Source organism: Salvelinus sp. IW2-2015, linkage group LG32 (genome assembly GCF_002910315.2).
Source record: "Salvelinus sp. IW2-2015 linkage group LG32, ASM291031v2, whole genome shotgun sequence".
NCBI classification, from domain to species: domain Eukaryota; kingdom Metazoa; phylum Chordata; class Actinopteri; order Salmoniformes; family Salmonidae; genus Salvelinus; species Salvelinus sp. IW2-2015.
Genome location: NC_036871.1, coordinates 11141550 through 11162470, shown reverse-complemented (window position 1 = coordinate 11162470; position 20921 = coordinate 11141550). Strand labels below are relative to the sequence as shown.

The following is a 20921-nucleotide window of genomic DNA, read 5'->3' as shown; positions in this document are numbered from 1 at the left end:
ACTGTTACCTGCTAGGCCTGCAGACACCATGTGGACTTGCGTGGAGTCAGGCTCAAACACACCGTTCAGCTTCTCCTTGGCAGTGGAGTAGGCTGCAAAGTAGATGGCTCTGTGGAAACAGGAGGGAATTGACGGGAGCTAAGAATACCGTGAATCAATCGGTAACAACACCGGAACTCTGGGCCGTTTCCAATAAACAATATTTGCTTGGGTCACGATAGTCGATACCAACACAGTAAACAAAAAACATGTTTCCTTCTTGTGAGATTTAGGGCAAAATAGCACAGTATAAATGACAGGCAGCGTCCCGTCTGTCCAAATTGACACGGGGTAAATGGCCTGGGACTGATGACATGAGCGATTTTCACTGAAACCAGTTGCCTTCATTTGGGTAGTTGTGTCTGTGTCCCCATGTCACCAACCCACATTAAACCTCCATCTAGGCCTATATAATGGTCCATTAGGAGGGTTCCTGCGTAGCGCGTACATCTCAACTCACCCCACTCCCAGATCACATGCCCTGCTCTAGCTGCAGATTTATTGCCCTTGCAACTCCTACTCTCTCTACTTAACTCAAATCACAGGATTACTCAAGTAGACATTTCCACTGTGGGGGTTTACAACGACCCACCTGCACTTGACTCGCTCACGTCGCCCTCAGTGTGCGTTTGTCAGAGGGTAAGCATTACGCAACAGCCAACCTTAGTGATGGTGAAATGGACTGATTTAAAGCCTGTGATGCTGAGTGTGTGCTGTGCTCTGGATGAACAGCTGACTGCCCAGCCAACCATCCAGCCATGCTCTAATGGCCAACAAGATGCTCAGCTCGGCAGCCGCGCTGCCAAGGGGAGACAAATCAGCCATTACCTTTCCACAGCCAGAGCACACAGCAGCACTGTTACTGTAGGCAACGCCTGGTTAGATGAGGTGTCCTGCTGTGTTACTGTAGGCAACGCCTGGTTAGATGAGATGTCCTGCTGTGTTACTGTAGGCAAAGCCTGGTTAGAGGAGGTGTCCTGCTGTGTTACTGTCGGCAAAGCCTGGTTAGATGAGGTGTCCTGCTGTGTTACTGTAGGCAAAGCCTGGTTAGAGAGGTGTCCTGCTGTGTTACTGTAGGCAAAGCCTGTTAGATGAGTGTCCTGCTGTGTTACTGTAGGCAAAGCCTGGTTAATGAAGTGTCCTGCTGTGTTACTGTAGGCAAGCCTGGTTAGTGAGGTGTCCTGCTGTGTTACTGTAGGCAAAGCCTGGTTTAGATGAGTGTCCTGCTGTGTTACTGTAGCAAAGCCTGGTTAGATGAGAGTGTCCTGCTGTTTACTGTAGCAAAGCCTGGTTAGATGAGGAGTGTCCTGCTGTTTACTGTACCAAAGCCTGTTAGATTAGGAGTGGTTCCTGCTGTGTTACTGTAGGCAACGCCTGTTAGATGAGGTTCCTGCTGTGTTACTGTAGGCAAAGCCTGGATAGATTAGGAGGTGTCCTGCTGTGTTACTGTCGGCAAAGCCTGTTAGATGAGAGTGTCCTGCTGTGTTACTGTAGGCAAGCCTGGTTAGATGAGGTGTCCTGCTGTGTTACTGTAGGCAAAGCCTGGTTAGATTAGAGGTGTCCTGCTGTGTTATCGGCAAAGCTGGTTAGAGGAGGTGTCCTGCTGTGTTACTGTCGGCAAACCTGGTTAGAGGTGTCCTGCTGTGTACTGTGGCAAAGCCTGGTTAGTGAGGTGTCCTGCTGTGTTACTTAGCAAAGCCTGGTTAGATGAGTGTTCCTGCTGTGTTACTGTAGGCAAAGCCTGGTTAATGAGAGGTCTGCTGTGTTACTGTAGCAAACCTGTTAGATGAGTGTCCTGCTGTGTTACTGTAGGCAAGCCTGTTAGATGAGGTGTCCTGCTGTGTTACTGTCGCAAAGCCTGGTTAGAGAGTGTCCTGCTGTGTTACTGTCGCAAAGCCTGGTTAGATGAGGTGTCCTGCTGTGTTACTGTGGCAAAGCCTGGTTAGATGAGTGTTCTGCTGTGTTACTGTAGGCAAGCCTGTTAGGTGAGTGTTCTGCTGTGTTTACTGTTGGCAAAGCCTGGTTAGATAGAGTGTCCTGCTTTGTTACTGTCGGCAAAGCCTGTTAGATGAGATGTCCTGCTGTGTTACTTTGGCAAAGCCTGGTTAGATGAGTGTCCTGCTGTGTACTGTAGGCAAAGCCTGGTTAGATGAGGTGTCCTGCTGTGTTACTGTCGGCAAAACCTGGTTAGATGAATGTCCTGCTGTGTTACTGTAGGCAAAGCCTGGTTAGATGAGGTGTCCTGCTGTGTTACTGTAGGCAAAGCCTGTTAGATTAGAGGTGTCCTGCTGTGTTACTGTAGGCAAGCCTGGTTAGATGAGGGTCCTGCTGTGTTACTGTAGGCAAAGCCTGGTAGATAGAGGTGTCCTGCTGTGTTACTGTGCAAACCTGGTTAGATAGAGGGTCCTGCTGTGTTACGTAGGCAAGCCTGGTTAGATAAGGTGTCCTGCTGTGTTACTGTAGCAAACCTGGTTAATAGAGTGTCCTGCTGTGTTACTGGGCAAAGCCTGGTTAGAGGAGTGTCCTGCTGTGTACTGTCGCAAAGCCTGTTTGAGAGTGTCCTGCTGTTTACTGTCGGCAAAGCCTGGTTATGAGGTGTCCTGCTGTGTTACTGTAGGCAAAGCCTGGTTAGATGAGGTGTCCTGCTGTGTTACTGTAGCAAACCTGGTTAGATGAGGAGTGTCCTGCTGTGTTACTGTAGGCAAGCCTGGTTAGATTAGGAGTGTCCTGCTGTGTTACTGTAGGCAACGCCTGGTTAGATGAGTGTCCTGCTGTTTACTGTGGCAAAGCCTGTTAGAGAGTGTCCGCTGTGTTACTGTCGGCAAAGCCTGGTTAGATGAGGTGTCTGCTGTGTTACTGTCTGCAAAGCCTGGTAGATAGGTGTCTGCTGTGTTACTGTAGGCAATGCCTGGTTATGGTGAGGTGTTCTGCTGTGTTACTGTTGGCAAAGCCTGTTAATGAGTGTCCTGCTGTGTTACTGTGGCAAGCCTGGTTAGATGAATGTCCCTCTGTGTTACGGCAAACCTGTTAGATGAGATGTCCTGCTGTGTTAACTGTGGCAAAGCCTGGTTAGATGAGGTGTCCTGCTGTGTTACTGTTGGCAAAGCCTGGTTAGATGAGATGTCCTGCTGTGTTACTGTAGGCAAAGCCTGGTTAGTGTCAAGTCGCTGGTGTGCGGTATTGGTGAAGAGTTGTGTTTTTTGCTCTGTCCCAGTCCAGCATTGAGGAACCCTGCAGTTTGATTTCTCTCCCCTTGCATTTCTCACTCTTTCCTCCTCAGTATTTTTCCAAGGCAGTCTGAGCTCAGGTCAGTCTTTCACCTTTCTCTCACTACCTCCCTCTCTCGTGTCCTGCAGTGCTAGCAAAGGCGTGTGCGTGCTCAGGTTTAGTGTTCCCTGCTGTTGGTCTCGCTCTCCTGCAGTGTTGAGTTAGATTTTATATAACATCGCCTCTCTTCCCTGCCCGTCACGAGGCAGCCAGCCGCCACAGCTAGGGAGAGCAGCTCACTCCACAGAGGACGGGAAAACAGACACACACTCTATTCAGACTCTGCATACTCACAGGCACAGCCTAGACAGACAAAATACACAGCCGGAAACAGGGCAGACCGTCAAAGGGCATTTAACGCCCCACAGAGAAGGTGAGAGAAACAGAATGAGAGAGAGATAATCTACATGCAGAAAGGTAAAGAGAGAAACGCAGATAGAGATAAAAACAAATGTGTAAAATAAACAGASACAGAAAGAACCATGTCATCCAGGGAAGGGGAGATTAACACACAACAACAGAGCCGGCCAATGGTGTCGCTGCATTGCGATGCTACGGCAGCGACACCATCAGTCACATGACCCAGCAGCAGCCCCAGTGGACGGCCGCTGCTCTGCTCACAGTGACTCTGATTAACAGAGACTAGACCCCGGAGGCTGCTGTTGCGTAATATGGCTCACACTTAGAACGGTCTCCTTTCCGTCTGGGTTCTACCACTAGGGAGAATGAATAATGCCCCGGTGGAGGTGGAAAATGAGGACGGGGCAGGAGCGGAATTTTACTGAGATTCGGTAGCAATCATGTATTGTTCTTTTCATGGACAAAGATTATGTTCTGTGTGGTGTAATGAAAAATAACGTAAATTGTGGTAATCATCTTGTCCTTCGATGAGGGTTGTGGTTTWAAAAAAAAATGGATTCTGAAGCGGAGGTCTCGCCAAGGTCAAATAATGGAAAACCAAAGACAAAACATAATTATCTCCGTTTCCCAGCTGAATAGAATATAAAATCTACATCGCCACCCACGTTTAAATCTGCAGTTGCCAGAAAAAAGCTCCATGAAGTAGCCTGCACAGAACGACAGAAAATAACAGCAGAAGCCACAACAGGAAGGATAATTATTACACAGGTGAGGTCATACCTGGAAGGAGCCACACCCACCAGGTTGGGCCCCAGCCCTCTGAAAAGCGAGCGGGGTCCCTCCTTCTCCAGTATCAACCTGTAGAGGGAGAGAGAGAGGGCCGTTGTTAGTTAGCATAGTGCTGAATCAAAGTGCTAATTATTCATTATGCTGAAACATGAGAAAAGATTGATATTTAAGACAGTGCTCCAGTCGTGGGCTAGTGCCAACGTGGATAATCAGACTGCCATGACCATAGCACATCGCCYTTTGCCTAAAATCTTCCATTTGTGACTAATATACCGATGCATTTATGGCCCATTTTGCAATAACACACAGTATCAGGAAATGGACCATAAACACATCTGTTTATTACAATATTAGTCACAAATGGAAGGAACCAAAAACGTGTAAAAACGGATCAATATTACTGATGACGCAGTCGATTAGATGACGCATCTCAGCATTCGTACGTGGGAGTGTGACATTGGGACATTATGGGGATTTAAAACGAGTGGAAATGTACTACAGGGCAATATACCTGATACGTATGTTGTGTCATCGGCGATGAGCGATAAGAGAGTGGCATTAGGCGGCTTGCCAAACAGTAAAGATAGATAGCAGGCCTCCAATGGAGACAGCATGACATTGTATGGGCACGCAGTGCGAGTAGCTGCTCTATGTAACATGGTAATGGCTGAGGATTGTGCTCATGCTGTGTTTATAGTGTCATGAGCCTATACACTGAGTTTTTAAAACATGAACACCTTCCTTTCGCCCTCAGAACAGCCTCAATTCGTCAGGGCATGGAAATCGTTCCACAGGCATGCTGGCCAATGTTGACTCCAATGCTTCCCACAGTTGTGTCAAGTCGGCTGGATGTCCTTTGGGTGGTGGACCATTTTTGATTCGCACAGGAAACTGTTGAGCATGAAAACCCCAGCAGCTTTGCAGTTTTTGACACACTCAAACTGGTGCACCTGGCACCTACTGTCATAACATGTTCAAAGGCACTTAAATATTTTCACTTGCCCATTCACCCTCTGAATGGCACACAGACACAATCCATGTCGCAACTGTCTCGAGGCTTAAAAGTCCTTATTTAACCTGTCTCCTCCCCTTCATCTACACTGATCAAAGAGAATTTAACAAGTGACATCAATAAGGGATCAGAGCTTTCACCTGGATTCACCTGGTCAATCTGTGTCATGTTTTGTCCACTCAGTGTATGAGCTCCATGACAAAATGTTACCCCATTTCCTGACATCGCTGCTACCCTACACCCTAGGAATCACTAGCCTGAATTCAAGCCAAGGTTATTCCACTATTAACCTACTCCATCGAGATAGCACACGCGCACTGCTTTGAAATAGCTTTATATCAAGGATTAAGGACTCTAGATTCAACTGTGAATTCAACTATGAATACAGTCCTAGAAGACTTACAGCGTCTTCCCTCATATCTACGCAGCCACAGAGCTCAGCTCATACAGAACTACTGGGTTCTAAATGGGATTTGGCCTGCACTGCGTAAGTGGTGACCCACTTCTGCAGGGTTTTTCTCCCTGTGCTGCCTAGTGGTGGTGTTGTGTTTCAGCTAGTGCTTCCTGAGGGCAGAAGCATGGAGGTTGACTGAGGGAAAGGTGGGGGAGAAGCAGGCCCAAGAACACTGCAGCGGAGCTGTGTTAAGACGGAACCAAGCCTCCAGCTAGAGGTCTGGGTGGGATGGATTTATTCATCCCGCTCCCGCCCGCAGCTTTTCATTCCGCACCCGCTGGCTTTCTGTCCGACTCCGACCCGCTACCGCAAGAACTGGTCCCGAATCCAATCGCAGTCCCGCAATGTTATTTTAGGCACCTGTGACGCGGCTCACTTGGCAGCCATAGTCCCAGCAATTTTCTGCCCTATAGGCAACGTCAAAATGAGCATAAATAACCATAGAAATAGGTTAAATTACCAGAAATTCTCGTGGCCAATTATATTAGGCTGTCGGGTATTACTGGGCTATATCAGCGAATAGAGGTGTCATAATATTTTGACACCTCTAAATATGTCAAACCGTTCGGGCGCTAATGGATGTCTCGTGGTCTGACAAAACACYGCTGTTGCTCTGCCACCTTTCACCGCAGATGCGGATGGGCAACATCGGCGGATGCGGTCGTTTGAGACTCATCCAATGCAATCTCTAGCTTAAACAGACGGATTTTGATGTTTTTTATTACGCCAATTAAAATTCAGCGGGGCTGCAGAAATCGACTCTAAGGGGTTTAAAAGACTTGCAATTTCTCTTGAGCTACATTTTATTTATTCAGACCAAGACAAATCTGGGTGATCAATATTTATTTCTAGGCAATGTAGTCAACTATAGCCTAATCATATTTAGGAAGTACATTTCCTTAAAGATAACTGTCCCGTGCCTCTCCGTCCATGCGTAGGATATAGCCTACTCTATTTAATTGAGACCACACGGGCACCTGATCTTGCACATATAGCTACTGAACTTGAAGCAGCAAGAATGATGACAGCAGACACTTGCACTTTCCCTTGAGCTACGCTTTGCATATAGGATATAGCCTGCCTTTAAGAAGACGATTTTCAGGCAGAGACAAATAAATGGGAAATTGATATTTACTTAAAATGAAAAGGCGCAATGCTCGCTAATCATAGAAACCTAACCTATGTGCACGTTGCACCTTTTTCTTTTCAATTAGGATTTTTTTTTTTTTATGTTTTGCACCTCGACTCACGTTGGTTGAGCACCCTTCACATCTTTATCAATATTTATTTTCAGATACTGTACTAAACTAGTGTAATATTTAATTTCCTTGAAAAGATAACTGCCACGTGATTCTCTGACAATGTATTTCATTGAGACCCACAAATACAGTTAATTCGGAAAGTATTCAGACCCCTTCCTTTATTCCACGGTTACGTTACCGCCTTATTCTAAAATTTATAAATGTTTTATCCGTCTACACACAATACCCCATAATGACAAAGCAAAAACATTTTTGCAAATGTATTAAAAATAAAAAACATATACCTTATTTACGTAAGTATTCAGACCCTTTGCTATGAGGCTCGAAATTGAGCTCAGGTGCATCCTGTTTCCATTGATCATCCTTGATGTTTCTACAACTTGGAGTACACCAGTGGTAAATTCAATTCATTGGGCATGATTTGAAAAGGTACACACCTGTCTATATAAGGTCCCACAGTTGACAGTGCATGTCAGCCATGTGGTCGAAGCAATTGTCCGTAGTGCACCAAGACAGGATTGTGTCGAGGCACAGATCTGGAGAAGGGTACCAAAACATTTCTGCAGCATTGAAGGTCCCTAAGAACACAGTGGCCTCCATCAATCTTAAATGGAAGAAGTTTTAAACCAAGACTCTTCCTAGAGCTGGCCACCTGGCCAAACTGAGCAATCGGGGGAGCCTTGGTCAGGGAGGTGACCAAGAACCCAATGGTCAGTCTAACCAAGAACCCGATGGTCACTCTGACAGAGCTCCAGAGTTCCTCTGTGCAGATGGGAGAACCTTCCAGAAGGACACCCATCTCTGCAGCACCCCATCAAATCAGGCCTTTCTGGTAGTGTAGCCAGACGGATGCCACTCCTCAGTTAAAAGGCACATGACAGCCCGCTTGGAGTTTGATTCTCTGCTCTGTTGATTATTTTATTTAACTAGGCAAGTCAGTTACAATGACGGCCTACACTGGCCAAACCCGGACGACGCTGGGCCAATTGTGCGCCGTCCTATGGGACTCCCAATCATGAAACCAGGATTGAACGGTTTGGCCTGAATGCCAAGCGTCACGTCTGGAGGAAACCTGCCACCATCCCTACGGTGAAGCATGTTGGTGGCAGCATCATGCTGTGGGGATGTTTTTCGGTGGCAGGCACTAGGAGACTAGACCGGATCGAGGCAAAGATGAACGGAGCGAAGTACAGAGAGATCCTTGATGAAGTCCTGAGCRCTCTGGAGCAGGTTCTCAGATTGGGGCAAAAGTTCACCTTCCAACAGGACAACGACCCTAAGCACACAGCCAAGACAATGCAGGAGTGGCTTTGGGACAAGACTCTGAATGTCCTTAAGTGGCCCAGCCAGAGTCCGGACTTGAAGCCGATCGAACATCTCTGGAGAGACCTGAAAATAGCTGTGCAGCGACGCTCCCCATCCAACCTGACAGAGCTTGAGAGGATCTGCAGAGAACAATTGGATAAACTCCCCATATACAGGTGTGCCAAGCTTGTAGCGTCATACCCAAGAAGATTTGAGGCTTTAATCACTGCCAAAGGTGCTTCAAAAAGTACTGAGTAAAGGGTCTGAATTTCCATTTTTAATACATTGGCAAAAATTTCAAAAAAAACGTTTTTGCTTTGTTATTATGGGGTATTGTGTGTAGATTGTTGAGGAGAAAAAAACGATTTAATCCATTTTAGAATAAGGCTTTAATGTGACAAAATCTAGAAACGGTAAAGGTGTCTGAATACTTTCCGAATGCACTGTATGCCCATACAACTACAAGGTCTATGGCCCAGTGTTTTTAGGTAATACGCTCAAGCCTCCATTACCCCTCACTTACTGTATGCTCCCTTCATAACGCCGGTTGTGCCTCCAGGCCCCTCGGTGGGGAATATTTGAGATGAGGGCATGTTGACAGCTGTCGGTATAAGCAAACCAAAACAGAACCAYACTAAGCCTCTCCCCCTTCTGTTCTCCTTCTATTTTTACAAGTGAGCGAGAGGCCTGATTTAAGTATGCAATGAAACAACTTGTACTTGTCCAATATGATAAGGGATATTTTTGCCAAATCGGAAATGATGAAAACAATGCTAAATCCCCAATCTGAGATGTGTTTTACCAAAATAATGTCAAGAAGCTATTCTCGCTATGTGGTTGTGTGTGGGCAGGGTCCAACGTAAACTTTTTCTCTCACTGGCCTGGCCATAAATCTACTTGCCCATACAGAATTTCTACTGGCCCGGACATGGTGTGGTTTTTCAATTAATTGGGATCATACAAAGCCTTTAGGTTGGCATCCTTTCTCTCTATATGCATCTATTGACATGCAACATTTGGTTATGATATGTATTAAAAAGCTGTGTAATATAATTTAGCAATGTAAGTCATTACTCCATTCTTTTAGAATTGCATTGTATTCATTTTTGTTGGTAAAGTATGCCATTTTGAAAATATTTTTATTTTATCTCAAAATAGGACGCGGCCCCTTTTAAGAGAACTGCGTTCCAAAAGAGATAGACCTGGCTACAGCAGGCTAGCCAAGACTAATGCTAAAGCGTCTTTTTGTAACTTTCTTTTGGCAGACAATCAACAGTAGCCAGCATATTGCTAGTATGTTCAAAATTCATTTTGTAAATCACTTTCCTTAAAAGAAAATAAACTCAGCGAGTTGATTGATGGGCAAGTCTTCTTGTCTGGACAGCTCGAGTGTGCTGTGTTAACGCATTAACTTCTGTACTGCTTGAGTGCTCGGAGCGTGGTGGAGCTTGAACGAACGGCCAATCGTATTGCTCAAATACAAAAAGCACGACTGTAGTCTTCAATTGTAGACTGCGACAGAGCAGGTAAATGTTGAACTGGAATGCAAAAATGCACTGACAAGATCCACTGGCCCGGCATGTTTTTACTGGTCCCGGGGCATCGTTAATGTCGGAACCTGTATGGGAGATCCATATTCCTGCGATCAAAATGCTGAATGCAAGGGAAGATTCAGTCATAACATAGTATGATGAAAGCAGGGAAGGACTCTCCTAGCTTAATAATTGTTTTGAGACGGGTTAAAGTAGGCCCTTTCATTAACGACCTTTGTGGACAATAAAAGATGGCCGCTCCGTAACCATGAAAAAGGAGAAGTTGAAACATGTTTCTGTCTGATAACACTCCCGTCTACAGTAACTCATCTTTGAGTCATAGGGTGTTCGGTAATGGTATTAAAGGGCAGGTACGATACTATAGGTGGCCTTGACAGTGAAACAGCCAGATATAAACTCTTACCGAGGGTTCTATTTTCATTCCATTCAGTTGTGAGTTTTCAATTGATTAATTGAATTGATAAGAGATCAGATTGACCCCAACATTTATTGTCACGAAAACCCTGCACTGATGTCAACAGAGTTTATCAGGTTACACGTGAACGTTTTGGGTCGGAATTTGACCCACATGGTTTTTGTCTGTGCAATGTCCATAAACACCCACTCATCCCAAGAATAGACTGGAACTGAACTAAACTTCAAACAGAGTTGACTCCAACCTCACTGAGTAGACAGTGTGTATTCTCTGTGGTAAGTGCAAACATTTCAGTTCATGGAACTGAACTGAAAATAGAACTGACCCACCAAATCCTGTAACCTCACATAATGTGTAGGATATTCTCTGTGACCCCTGTGTGTTGGTGAACTTACTTGAGGCAGTGCAAGGGTCCCGGGGGGGCCATGCGGGCCACACTGGCCCCGTTGACGGTGCTGAGCTGCACCTCAGAGATGTAAAAGGTGACATGAGAGGACTGGAGTCTGGTCTTCACTACTTCCAGCGGACAAGTCAGAATAGCACCCACTGTGCCCCCACACCTAGATGGGGAGAGAGAGAGAGTAGGGGAGGAAGATGGGCAGGTCAGAATAGCCAAAAGTACAGTAAATACTGTGCTAAACTTTACTTTTACCGAGTTATAGGCCTACCCACTGTATTGCCGAGTTATAGGCCTACCCACTGTATTGCCGAGTTATAGGCCTACCCACCGTATTGCCAAGTTATAGGCCTACCCACCGTATTGCCAAGTTATAGGCCTACCCACACCGTATTGCCCAAGTTACTAGTCTGCCTACCGCACCGTATTGCCAAGTATACTACCACCGGCCAGTTTAGCCTACCGGATTGCCGAGTTATAGCCTACCACGCGTTATTGCGGAGTTATAGGCTACTCCACCGTATGCCGAGTTATAGGCCTACCCACCGTATTGCCAAGTTATAGGCCTAACCCACCGTGGTTGCCGAAGTATAGGCTTACGCCACTGTATTGCCAAGTTATAGGCCTAACCACTGTATTGCCAAGTTATAGGGCCTACCACTGTATTCCTACCCACTGTATTGCCAAGTTATAGGCCTACCCACTGTATTGCCAAGTTAGTAGGCCTACCCACTGTATTGCCAAGTTATAGGCCTACCCACTGTATTGTCAAGGATAGGCCTAGCCCATGTATCGCAAGTTATAGGCCTACACACTATTGCCAAGTTAATAGGCCTACCCACTGTATTGCCAAGTTATAGGCCTAACCCACTGTATTGCCAAGTATAGGCCTACCCACTGTAAGTTGCCAAGTTATTAGGGCCTACCACTGTATTGCCAAGTTATAGGCCTACCCACTGTATTGCCAGTTATTAGGCATCCACTTGATGCCAAAGTTATAGTCCTACCCACTGTATTGCCAAGTTATAGGCTTACCCACTGTATTGCCAAGTTATAGGCTACCCACTGTATTTCAATTATAGCTACCCACGTATGCAAGTTATAGGCCTACCCACCGTCTTTGCCAAGTTATAGGCCTACCCACTTGCGTAGTTGCCAAGTTATAGGCCTACCCACTGTATTGCCCAAGTTATAGCTACCCACTTATTGCCTACCCACTGTATTGCCAAGTTGATAGGCCTACCGCACTGTATTGCCAAGTTATAGCCTACCCACTGTATTGCCAAGTTATAGGCCTACCCACTGATTGCCAATTATAGGCCTACCCACTGTATTGCCAAGTTATAGGCCTACCCACTGTATTGCCAAGTTATAGGCCTACCCACTGTATTTGCCAAGTTTATAGGCCTACCCACTGTATTGCCAAGTTATAGGCCTACCACTGTATTGCCAAGTTATAGGCCTACGCCACTGTATGCAAGTATAGGCCATCCACTTATTGGCCAAGTTATAGGCCTACCCACTGTATTGCCAAGTTATAGCCTACCCACTGTATTGCCCAAGTTATAGGCCTACCCACGTATTGCCCAAGTTATAGCCTACCCACCGTATTGCCAAGTTATAGGCCTACCCACCGTGTTGCCAAGTTATAGGCCTACCCACTGTATTGCCAAGTTATAGGCCTACCCACTGTATTGCCAAGTTATAGGCCTACCACTGTATTGCCTACCCACTGTATTGCCAATTATACCTACCCACTGTATTGCCAAGTTATAGGCCTACCCACTGTATTGCCAAGTTATAGGCCTACCCACTGTATTGCCAAGTTATAGGCCTACCCATTGTATTGCCAGTTATAGGCCTACCCACCGTATTGCCAAGTTATAGCCTACCCACTGTATTGCCAAGTTATAGGCCTACCCACCGTATTGCCAAGTTATAGGCCTACCCACTGTATTGCCAAGTTATAGGCCTACCCACTGTATTGCCAAGTTATAGGGCCTACCCACTGTATTGCCAAGTTATAGGCCTATCCACTTTATTCCAAGTTATAGTCCTACCCACTGTATTGCCAAGTTATAGGCTTACCCACTGTATTGCAAGTTATTAGGCCTCCACTGATGCAGTTAAGGCCTACCCACCGTATTGCCAAGTTATAGGCCTACCCACCGTGTTGCCAAGTTATAGGCCTACCCACTGTATTGCCAAGTTAATAGGCCTACCCACTGTATTGCCAAGTTATAGGCCTTACCACTGTATTCCTACCCACTGTATTGCCAAGTTATAGGCCTACCCACTGTATTGCCAAGTTATAGGCCTACCCACTGTATTGCAAGTTATAGGCCTACCCACTGTATTGCCAAGATATAGGCCTACCCACTGTATTGCCAAGTTATAGGCCTACCCACTGTATTGCCCAAGTTATAGGCCTACCCACTATTGCCAAGTTATAGGCCTACCCACTGTATTGCCAAGTTATAGCCTACCCACTGTATTGCCAAAGTTATAGGCCTACCCACTGTATTGCCAAGTTATAGGCCTATCCACCTTTATTGCCAAGTTATAGTCCTACCCACTTATCGCCAAGTTATAGGCCTACCCACTGTATTGCCAAGTTATAGGCCTACCCACCGATTAGCCAAGTTATAGGCCTACCCACCGTATTGCCAAGGTATAGCCTACCCACCGTGTTGCCAAGTTATAGGCCTACCCACGTATTGCCAAGTTATAGGCCTACCCACTGTATTGCCAAGTTATAGGCCTACCCACTGTATTGCCTACCCACTGTATTGCCAAGTTATAGGCCTACACCCACTGTATTGCCAAGTTATAGGCCTACCCACTGTATGCCAAGTTATAGGCCTACCCACTGTATTGCCAATTATAGGCCTACCCACTTGTATTGCCAAGTTATAGGCCTACCCACTGTATTGCCAAGTTATAGCCTACCCACTGTATTGCCAAGTATAGGCCTACCCACTGTTATTGCCAAGTTAAGGCCTACCCACTGTTGCCCAAGTTATAGGCCTACCCACTGTATTGCCAAGTTATAGGCCTATCCACTGTATTGCCAAGTTATAGTCCTACCCACTGTATTGCCCAAGTTATAGGCCTATCCACTGTATTGCCAAGTTATAGTCCTAACTACTTTATCTGTGCTGTAATTGAAAGTGCTACCAAACAAACAGCTATATTCTAGTTTTTGCTTCACTGTATTGCAAAGTTATAGGCCTATTCCACTGTATTGCCCAGAGTTATAGTCCTAACTACTTTATTCTGTGCTGTAATTGAAAGTGCTACCAAACAAACAGCTATATTCTAGTTTGTTGCTTGTGTTTTTAAAATGTTTTGATGCTTTGTGATACTAAGATGGGCATAAAATCTCCTGAAGTGAATGGTGGATCATTCAACTCTGATTTTATTGGGGCCAACAACGCAGTGGAGAAGTAGAGTAAGACGCACCCATATCTAGACCTGGTATTTCTGGAAACAACCAGCTGATTTTCAATGCTAGCAGCAGCTGGATCTGGGTCAGGTTCAGCATATTGACACACATTCAGCTTGAGTTGAACATAAAACGTGCAACTGTAAATAGTCGCTAACCGTTATGGCCAGGGGCCAACCCACTGCCTGGGAGACTTTGAACTGGACTAACTTGTCTGTGACAATGTGCAAACTGAGGTGCTGGCTCTTTTGCCTGTAACGCCTTGACATGGTCTGTCTGGCCCCCCCTGAGTTAAGTGGGTTACTATTCATGTGTTGTGACTTCTGTGTTTGCTAGGTTACAGGCTTTCCCAGCTCCTCTTTCAAATAATATTCGTCAAATGAACCTCAACATGGGCTCAGGGCTGTGTAGAATGCGCACTACAAGGCACAATTATAGTGGAATGGTTCCTGAAAATAGTCACCATTGTATATAATCTGTAGGTTAGGTTTAGTGAATGCGAGTAGCATGCATGGTGAGTGCTGACTGGCTGCTACAGGCTGAGCTCTCTGTCAGACTAACCCACATACAGGCAAGAGCGACCTTTGGCCTAGATTCAGAAGGCTGTTCCATGCTGCTGTGTGTGTGTGTGTGTGTGTGTGTGTGTGTGTGTGTGTGTGTGTGTGTGTGTGTGTGTGTGTGTGTGTGTGTGTGTGTGTGTGTGTGTGTGTGTACAACAGGCAGTAAGAGTTAACATGCACAGGCCTTGAGCCCTGTTGTGAGAAATATCAAGGGGACTGTAATTTTTGGCTTCTCGCTGAAGTAACTTTGTCACAACTTGTGCCCCTAACATTGCGTTTTCATAGGACAATGAAGGAGATATATAAAACAGGCAGTAAGAGTTAACATGCACAGGCCTTGAGCCCTGTTGTGAGAAATATCAAGGGGACTGTAATTTTTGGCTTCTCGCTGAAGTAACTTTGTCACAACTTGTGCCCCTAACATTGCGTTTTCATAGGACAATGAAGGAGATATATAAAATATTCTGGTTTGGCAAGATAGGCCTTACATGCTGACATTTTTAAGGTTTGCAGAGTGCCTGAAAGAAAAGAAGAGGCTGACTGACAAAGTAAACAATATAAAAAGGGGAAAACAAAGCTAAGAAAGAAAGAGGCAAAGAAGAAAACTATTCTGGCACTACAATGGAATCAAGCAGCATCTTGTCTTCCTCTGAATGTGTCATCCAAAGACTTGCGCCTAAAAACATACTAGAATTAGATTTGCCGTGATAAGTAGGCATATTTAGTGTCCAATTGCGAGAATGGCTCTAATAACCAACTGGTCATGTTTCAATGCCCCTAAGCACATTGTAGATTTCACCAATCTCAATTTACTTGGAGTAGTCTGACATGGAATCAACACAAATAACAAGTACATTTTCCACAGCCTAGACTAGACAGGTGCCCTTTAACCCGTTCAACTTCCCTGTGTCAGCATGATGTATTGAATGTAAAGGTCTACTACAATGTAGCAAAGCTAGAAAATTACGTAACACATATGACTCCAATAATATACACGACTACAGGAACGGAAACACGCAGGTAGTATGTTGACAACGTTACAACTGAGACATTCTTACCGTTTTATTTTATACAATGAGAATGACACTTGAAATAAACACTGGGAGACTTCAGCCCAAATCAAACGAGACCCGTTTTTTTCCATGTGTGTGCTAGAAATAGAATTCACGGAGAATAATGTTCCTCAATATTTTCACTGACATGCATAACTAGACTATCCTTAACCAAGTAAAACAACTTCACAATGGAGTAGAGCGGGACAATGAATGTGCAATATAATTGCGGGCTATTTTGGGGGTGCTGAAATCCTTAGTTTTCGATTAAAAACAACTACATTTTATGTGAGGTCGGAGCCCAAGTCCGCCCACACTAGTCACCGCTCAACTCCGCTGATGTGAATTACATCGTGGCGTTGAGTTTTACTTATAGCCTACCGTGTGTGTCAGTCAAACTAATATATTGTAGCCTACGTAGGGGCGTATTTATTACATTTAGTTGCAAAACGTTTTTTAAACGGAAGCAGACGGAACGAAACGGGGAGGGACCTACCTGAATTTGTCCAATAGTTTTAGTTGTAAAACGTTCCAACTGTTTGAAATAATGTAATCATTATAGTGCAATCATCATTATTCCTGTTCGGAATAATGATTGCACCTCTGTGTTTTGACCTGACCTTTTTATCCAGTCTATGGAATGGTGTGGCAGTAAGTTAGTTGATACAATGTATGAACCAGATAGGCATGGGCATATTCTCCGTGTGTTTTATAAAGGTTTGTCGGAGTAATAAAATGCAAAACAAATGTGTCAAGAAATGTAATCATGCTATTCGGTGACATAGCTATCGCTAATCGGTCAAACGCTGCTCGAGAACAACAAAGGCTCGTGCGTCATGGATGTTTCATTCACGAGCATACTCATCTGTCAGTGCAAACCAGGAACACTGTGGAGTGTGATGCGTTGGTGTCAACCTGTTTTCTGTCAAATTAAATAATATCGTGTGTGATAAAAGTCAACATCGGACACTACTGCAATGTCTCTGATGTGTTGACACTAGGCTACAATAGTAGTGGCCAGCGCCTAGCTAACTAGACCGTGGTACCTACTTTGATACTGCAACTGGCTAGCTGCTGCCTGAGGATGGGTCGGGTAGTGCAGTTACTAATGTAACATGCACGCGCGCCTTGCAAAAATGGCAATGGGGAAATAAATGGGTGTTATTTTCACCAAGATAGCCATGCAAGCTAATTTTGACTATAAAAGTCAGTCACGAAATGTTATGTCGACTACCTAACTTTATTCCTAGCAAATAATAGCTACTCACCCTCCGGCAAACAAATGAACCAATGTATCCCTTTGACTCATTCTTTAGCATTCTCTGTACCAGTACACTCTTCGGACTGCGTCAAGGGGGAAGACAGGGTTGGATGGCGAACGGTCGACCACCCCGATTTCGAAGACGACTTGCGCACTTCGATAAATCAGCGACGTCGATTATCAATCAGTAACAGTTAGAAGGGTGATTCAGATTGCCGTAGCAACGTTAGCTAGACAGCTAGTCTACTTGCGTGCTACACAAACCCTTATCTTCGTTTCGAGCAATCACCTCTTTGAACAGACCTTATTTGAATTTGTAGATCGTTATACTACAAAAGAAGAGAAACTCAAAAGGAAGATTGTTTTATGTATTCTTGCTTTTATCAATCGTTATTTGCAACAGTCCCCCTAGCTTTCGTTTCTGAACTGTTCACCGCTGCAGTAAGAGGCGATCGGTCATATCCCTAGAATTTAACTACAGTAGAATCATATAGGCTGCAAAACAGAGTCCGCTATTGGACAGTTTGCMTTATTACGTCAATTTGTCTCCGCCCGATCACGCAAATTTCACATGAAACCTTTATACAATCTTTCACATGATCAGCTGCAGCACCTTATATAAAAAGGGGCGGTTTTAGGTCCTTACATGTATAAATAACAAAATTAACTTTTTTTTAACAAGTAATGGTTATGAGGATATGACATATGACATATATGTCTATTCAAAATGCTTTGCCGGTGATTAACCTATGAACATGTCATATGCACATTGCATGAATGGATTTGTTCTTATTAATTAGGCAACGGGTTCGTCTAATCCTGAATGCTGAACGCTGGTTAAACCGCATTCCACCCTGTGTCTATTCCATACGTTACCACCAGCTAAATCCAGTGGTGTAAAGTACTTTAAAGTACTACTTAAGTAGTTTTTTGGGCTATCTGTACTGTACTTTACTATTTATATTTTTGACGATTTTTAATTTTACTCCACTACATTCCTAAACAAAATAATGTACTTTTTACTCCTTACATTTTCCCTGGCACCCAAAAGTACTAGTTACATTTTGAATACTTAGCAGGACAGGAAAATTGTCTAATTCACGCACTTATCAAGAAAACATCATTTGTATAAACCTTGCTGTCTGTCTCTCCGACATTTGCAACATTGTTTCAATATTCAATTTCCATCTCCAGCTGTCCCATAGTAATGAACGAGTCGGGACGAGAGACAGGCAGGCTGCGTTTCTCAGCCAGTCGAACTCATGAATCAGCTTGCATCATTTTTATGGATGTATACAAAGAAATGTGAATTGAAAAAAGGTACAACTAAACGAAGTGCAGCTAGTTTGCAGTCTTTCCAGCTTCAGTTTGAAGTGATTGTTTTAGCTGTGTTGTTGGCTAGCTCCTCTGAACAAGTGTCCTGACGAGTGAGCACATATTCTATTTCAGGCGAAATCGCGCCTCATTAGCTCATTGTTATGGAAGTCACAATAAATGTCACTAGAAAACAGCATAAAAAATGCAAATACAACTACTGTTGTTATTCTGGCTGCACTGTTTGAAGTGACTGTAAATTAGCCGTTGTTGGCTAGCTAGCAAGCAAGGGATAAGAACCTTTGCCAGCCAGAATGACAATGGAACATTTAGAACGAACGACTGGGTCGAGTCCATGGGTACCGAACAAAAAGACTGAACGACTGGGTCGAGTCTCTGGCAACTGAACCAATAGAATGAACCTCCAGACGGCTTCGGTAGCAACCCCAGATTTGTGTCGGGACTATATCTTGTGGAAGGATGAAATAGTATGAATTAATTAATCCAAATAACGTTTTTAATGAAAAATGTCAATCATTATTTGAATATGTTGGTAACCCGTTGTATAAAAGTGATAATGCCCATGAAGCCGGTGTTTGGAGGATATATTTGCAAGGTTTGCAGGCCCGAGATGAAACAACACCCGCGCCAATATATCCCCCAAATACTGGCTTCTCGGGCATTATCACTTAATTATTATCCTAGTGACCTATTGCATATTTATAACAACTACGTGTCAAGTGTTTTGGTTTATGTACACTGCATTTTCAATTTAAATGCACATTTTGTGCTTTATGGGATGCCGTGAAATAAAATTAGGTTGCCAACTTAGTGACGAGAGGTCACCTCACACTGATATTCCAAGTGTATGTATGTACAATGAACTGTGAAAAACGATATATGGAGGGAAACATTTCTGTTACTGGAACAGGTAATAAAAAATATATAAAATTGGGGCATGGGAGTCCAAGCCCAATAGTCCTAAAGCAGACTTGCTACAGACTGACAATGATGTGAAACCAGACTGAGGTCCCTGTGAGAGCAACCAGATCAGTTGAAAGATTGTAACATCCATTATGGGAAATGTGGTTGGCTGATCTAATAGGGGATGAATGGACCTCTTGGTTTCCTAATTGGAGGCACAATTTGACAAGTTGAAGTCATGTGCATGGAGGCTAAAGTTATTTATGACTGTCCTGGCAGACTAAAACGAGATCGGCAGCTCATAGAAAGTGGATTATGCTCCCATGATGTATAACTGTCCTGTAAGACTGTAACAATGAAAATAGACATTACTTTATTCATATAGCACTTTTCCTTCCGGAGTTAAAAATAAATATGAAAAGAGACCTGATCAGATAGGTCCTATGTGAGGAAGAATAAGTAGAGAGGAGAAGAAGCTTATAGTTCGCCTGGACACCAATCTCTTAAAACAGTAGGGTAAATCCATATGAATTCAATCACTTTTTGACAGCATCCCTTTTGATTTAAACAAAGCCTTCCATACATGTTTGCCTATGGAAGAAAGGGACTCTTTGGACCTGTATGCCAAAACAATGGCATTCAGGGATAGGTCCATTCTACAACATAAGTGAATATGAAGAAAGAAAATCTGAGTTTACTTGTTTTTAGATAATTGACGTTTAAGGTTAAAACAAAATTACAATATTTATTTTAAAAAACAAACATTCTTTACAAGAAATTATAAAACAGTTTGAAAATCCTGTTTGTAAGATTTTAAATGATATCAGACACAAACATTTATCTTTTCCAGTGATGAAGACATGGATGTCTTATGTATGGTGGGTTATGCAAAATAGGTCCACTTTGAGCACCTTTATCTCTTTAATGTTTTGGCATTCAGGTTCCAAAAGTTACTTTTTGAGCAGTTCTACAACTGGCAAATGTGTATGGAAGGTTTCATTTAAATCAAAAGGGGTGCTGTCAAAAAGTGATTGAATTCAATTGGATTTACCCAATATCCATCTCCCTTTGTTGTTATCTTGCACAAGTAAATAAACAATGGATACTGCAATACAGTGATAGCGGAGAAACTGGCAACCACAATACAGGACATGGAAAAAGGGTAATGGGTTGCTATTGACAGTTGAGATGACAAATGATGGTACTGGACTGGCAACCAGTGGCGTAAGACGCACCCACGTAGTCCTCCCCCAGTTGCCAGTTCAAAACCTTGGTCATAATTCTGCATTTTTAGTCAGAATGCTCTCGATGGTGCAGCTATAACATTTTCTAAGGATCTGAGGGGCCATACCAAATAATTTCAGCCTCCTGAGGGAGAAGAGGCACTGCCGTGCCTTCTTCACGACTGTGCTGGTGAGATGGACACTGAGGCTTGAACCTCTTGACCCTCTTCACCGTGTGCACCCACCTCCTCCGCATTTCAATAATGCACCATGGCATGCAGCATAATCC

General features: G+C 44.2%; 2 protein-coding genes across 2 annotated transcripts in view; one reads left to right on the top strand and one right to left on the bottom strand.

Annotated features, from left to right (window-relative positions):
• LOC111956865 (solute carrier family 25 member 36-A) overlaps positions 1-17641 on the bottom strand; it is a 33440-nt gene extending 15799 nt beyond the window's left edge. The window contains exons 1-4 of the mRNA XM_023977543.2: positions 17179-17641; positions 10852-11016; positions 4447-4524; positions 9-109 (exon numbers count right to left, since the gene is read on the bottom strand). Coding sequence (XP_023833311.1) covers positions 9-109; positions 4447-4524; positions 10852-11016; positions 17179-17219 — 385 coding nt within the window. The 5' untranslated portion in view covers positions 17220-17641. The remainder of the gene's footprint in view (positions 1-8; positions 110-4446; positions 4525-10851; positions 11017-17178) is intronic.
• LOC111956866 (E3 ubiquitin-protein ligase MARCHF2) overlaps positions 1-20921 on the top strand; it is a 60931-nt gene that overhangs the window by 17447 nt on the left and 22563 nt on the right. The gene's annotated exons all lie outside the window — the stretch shown is intronic.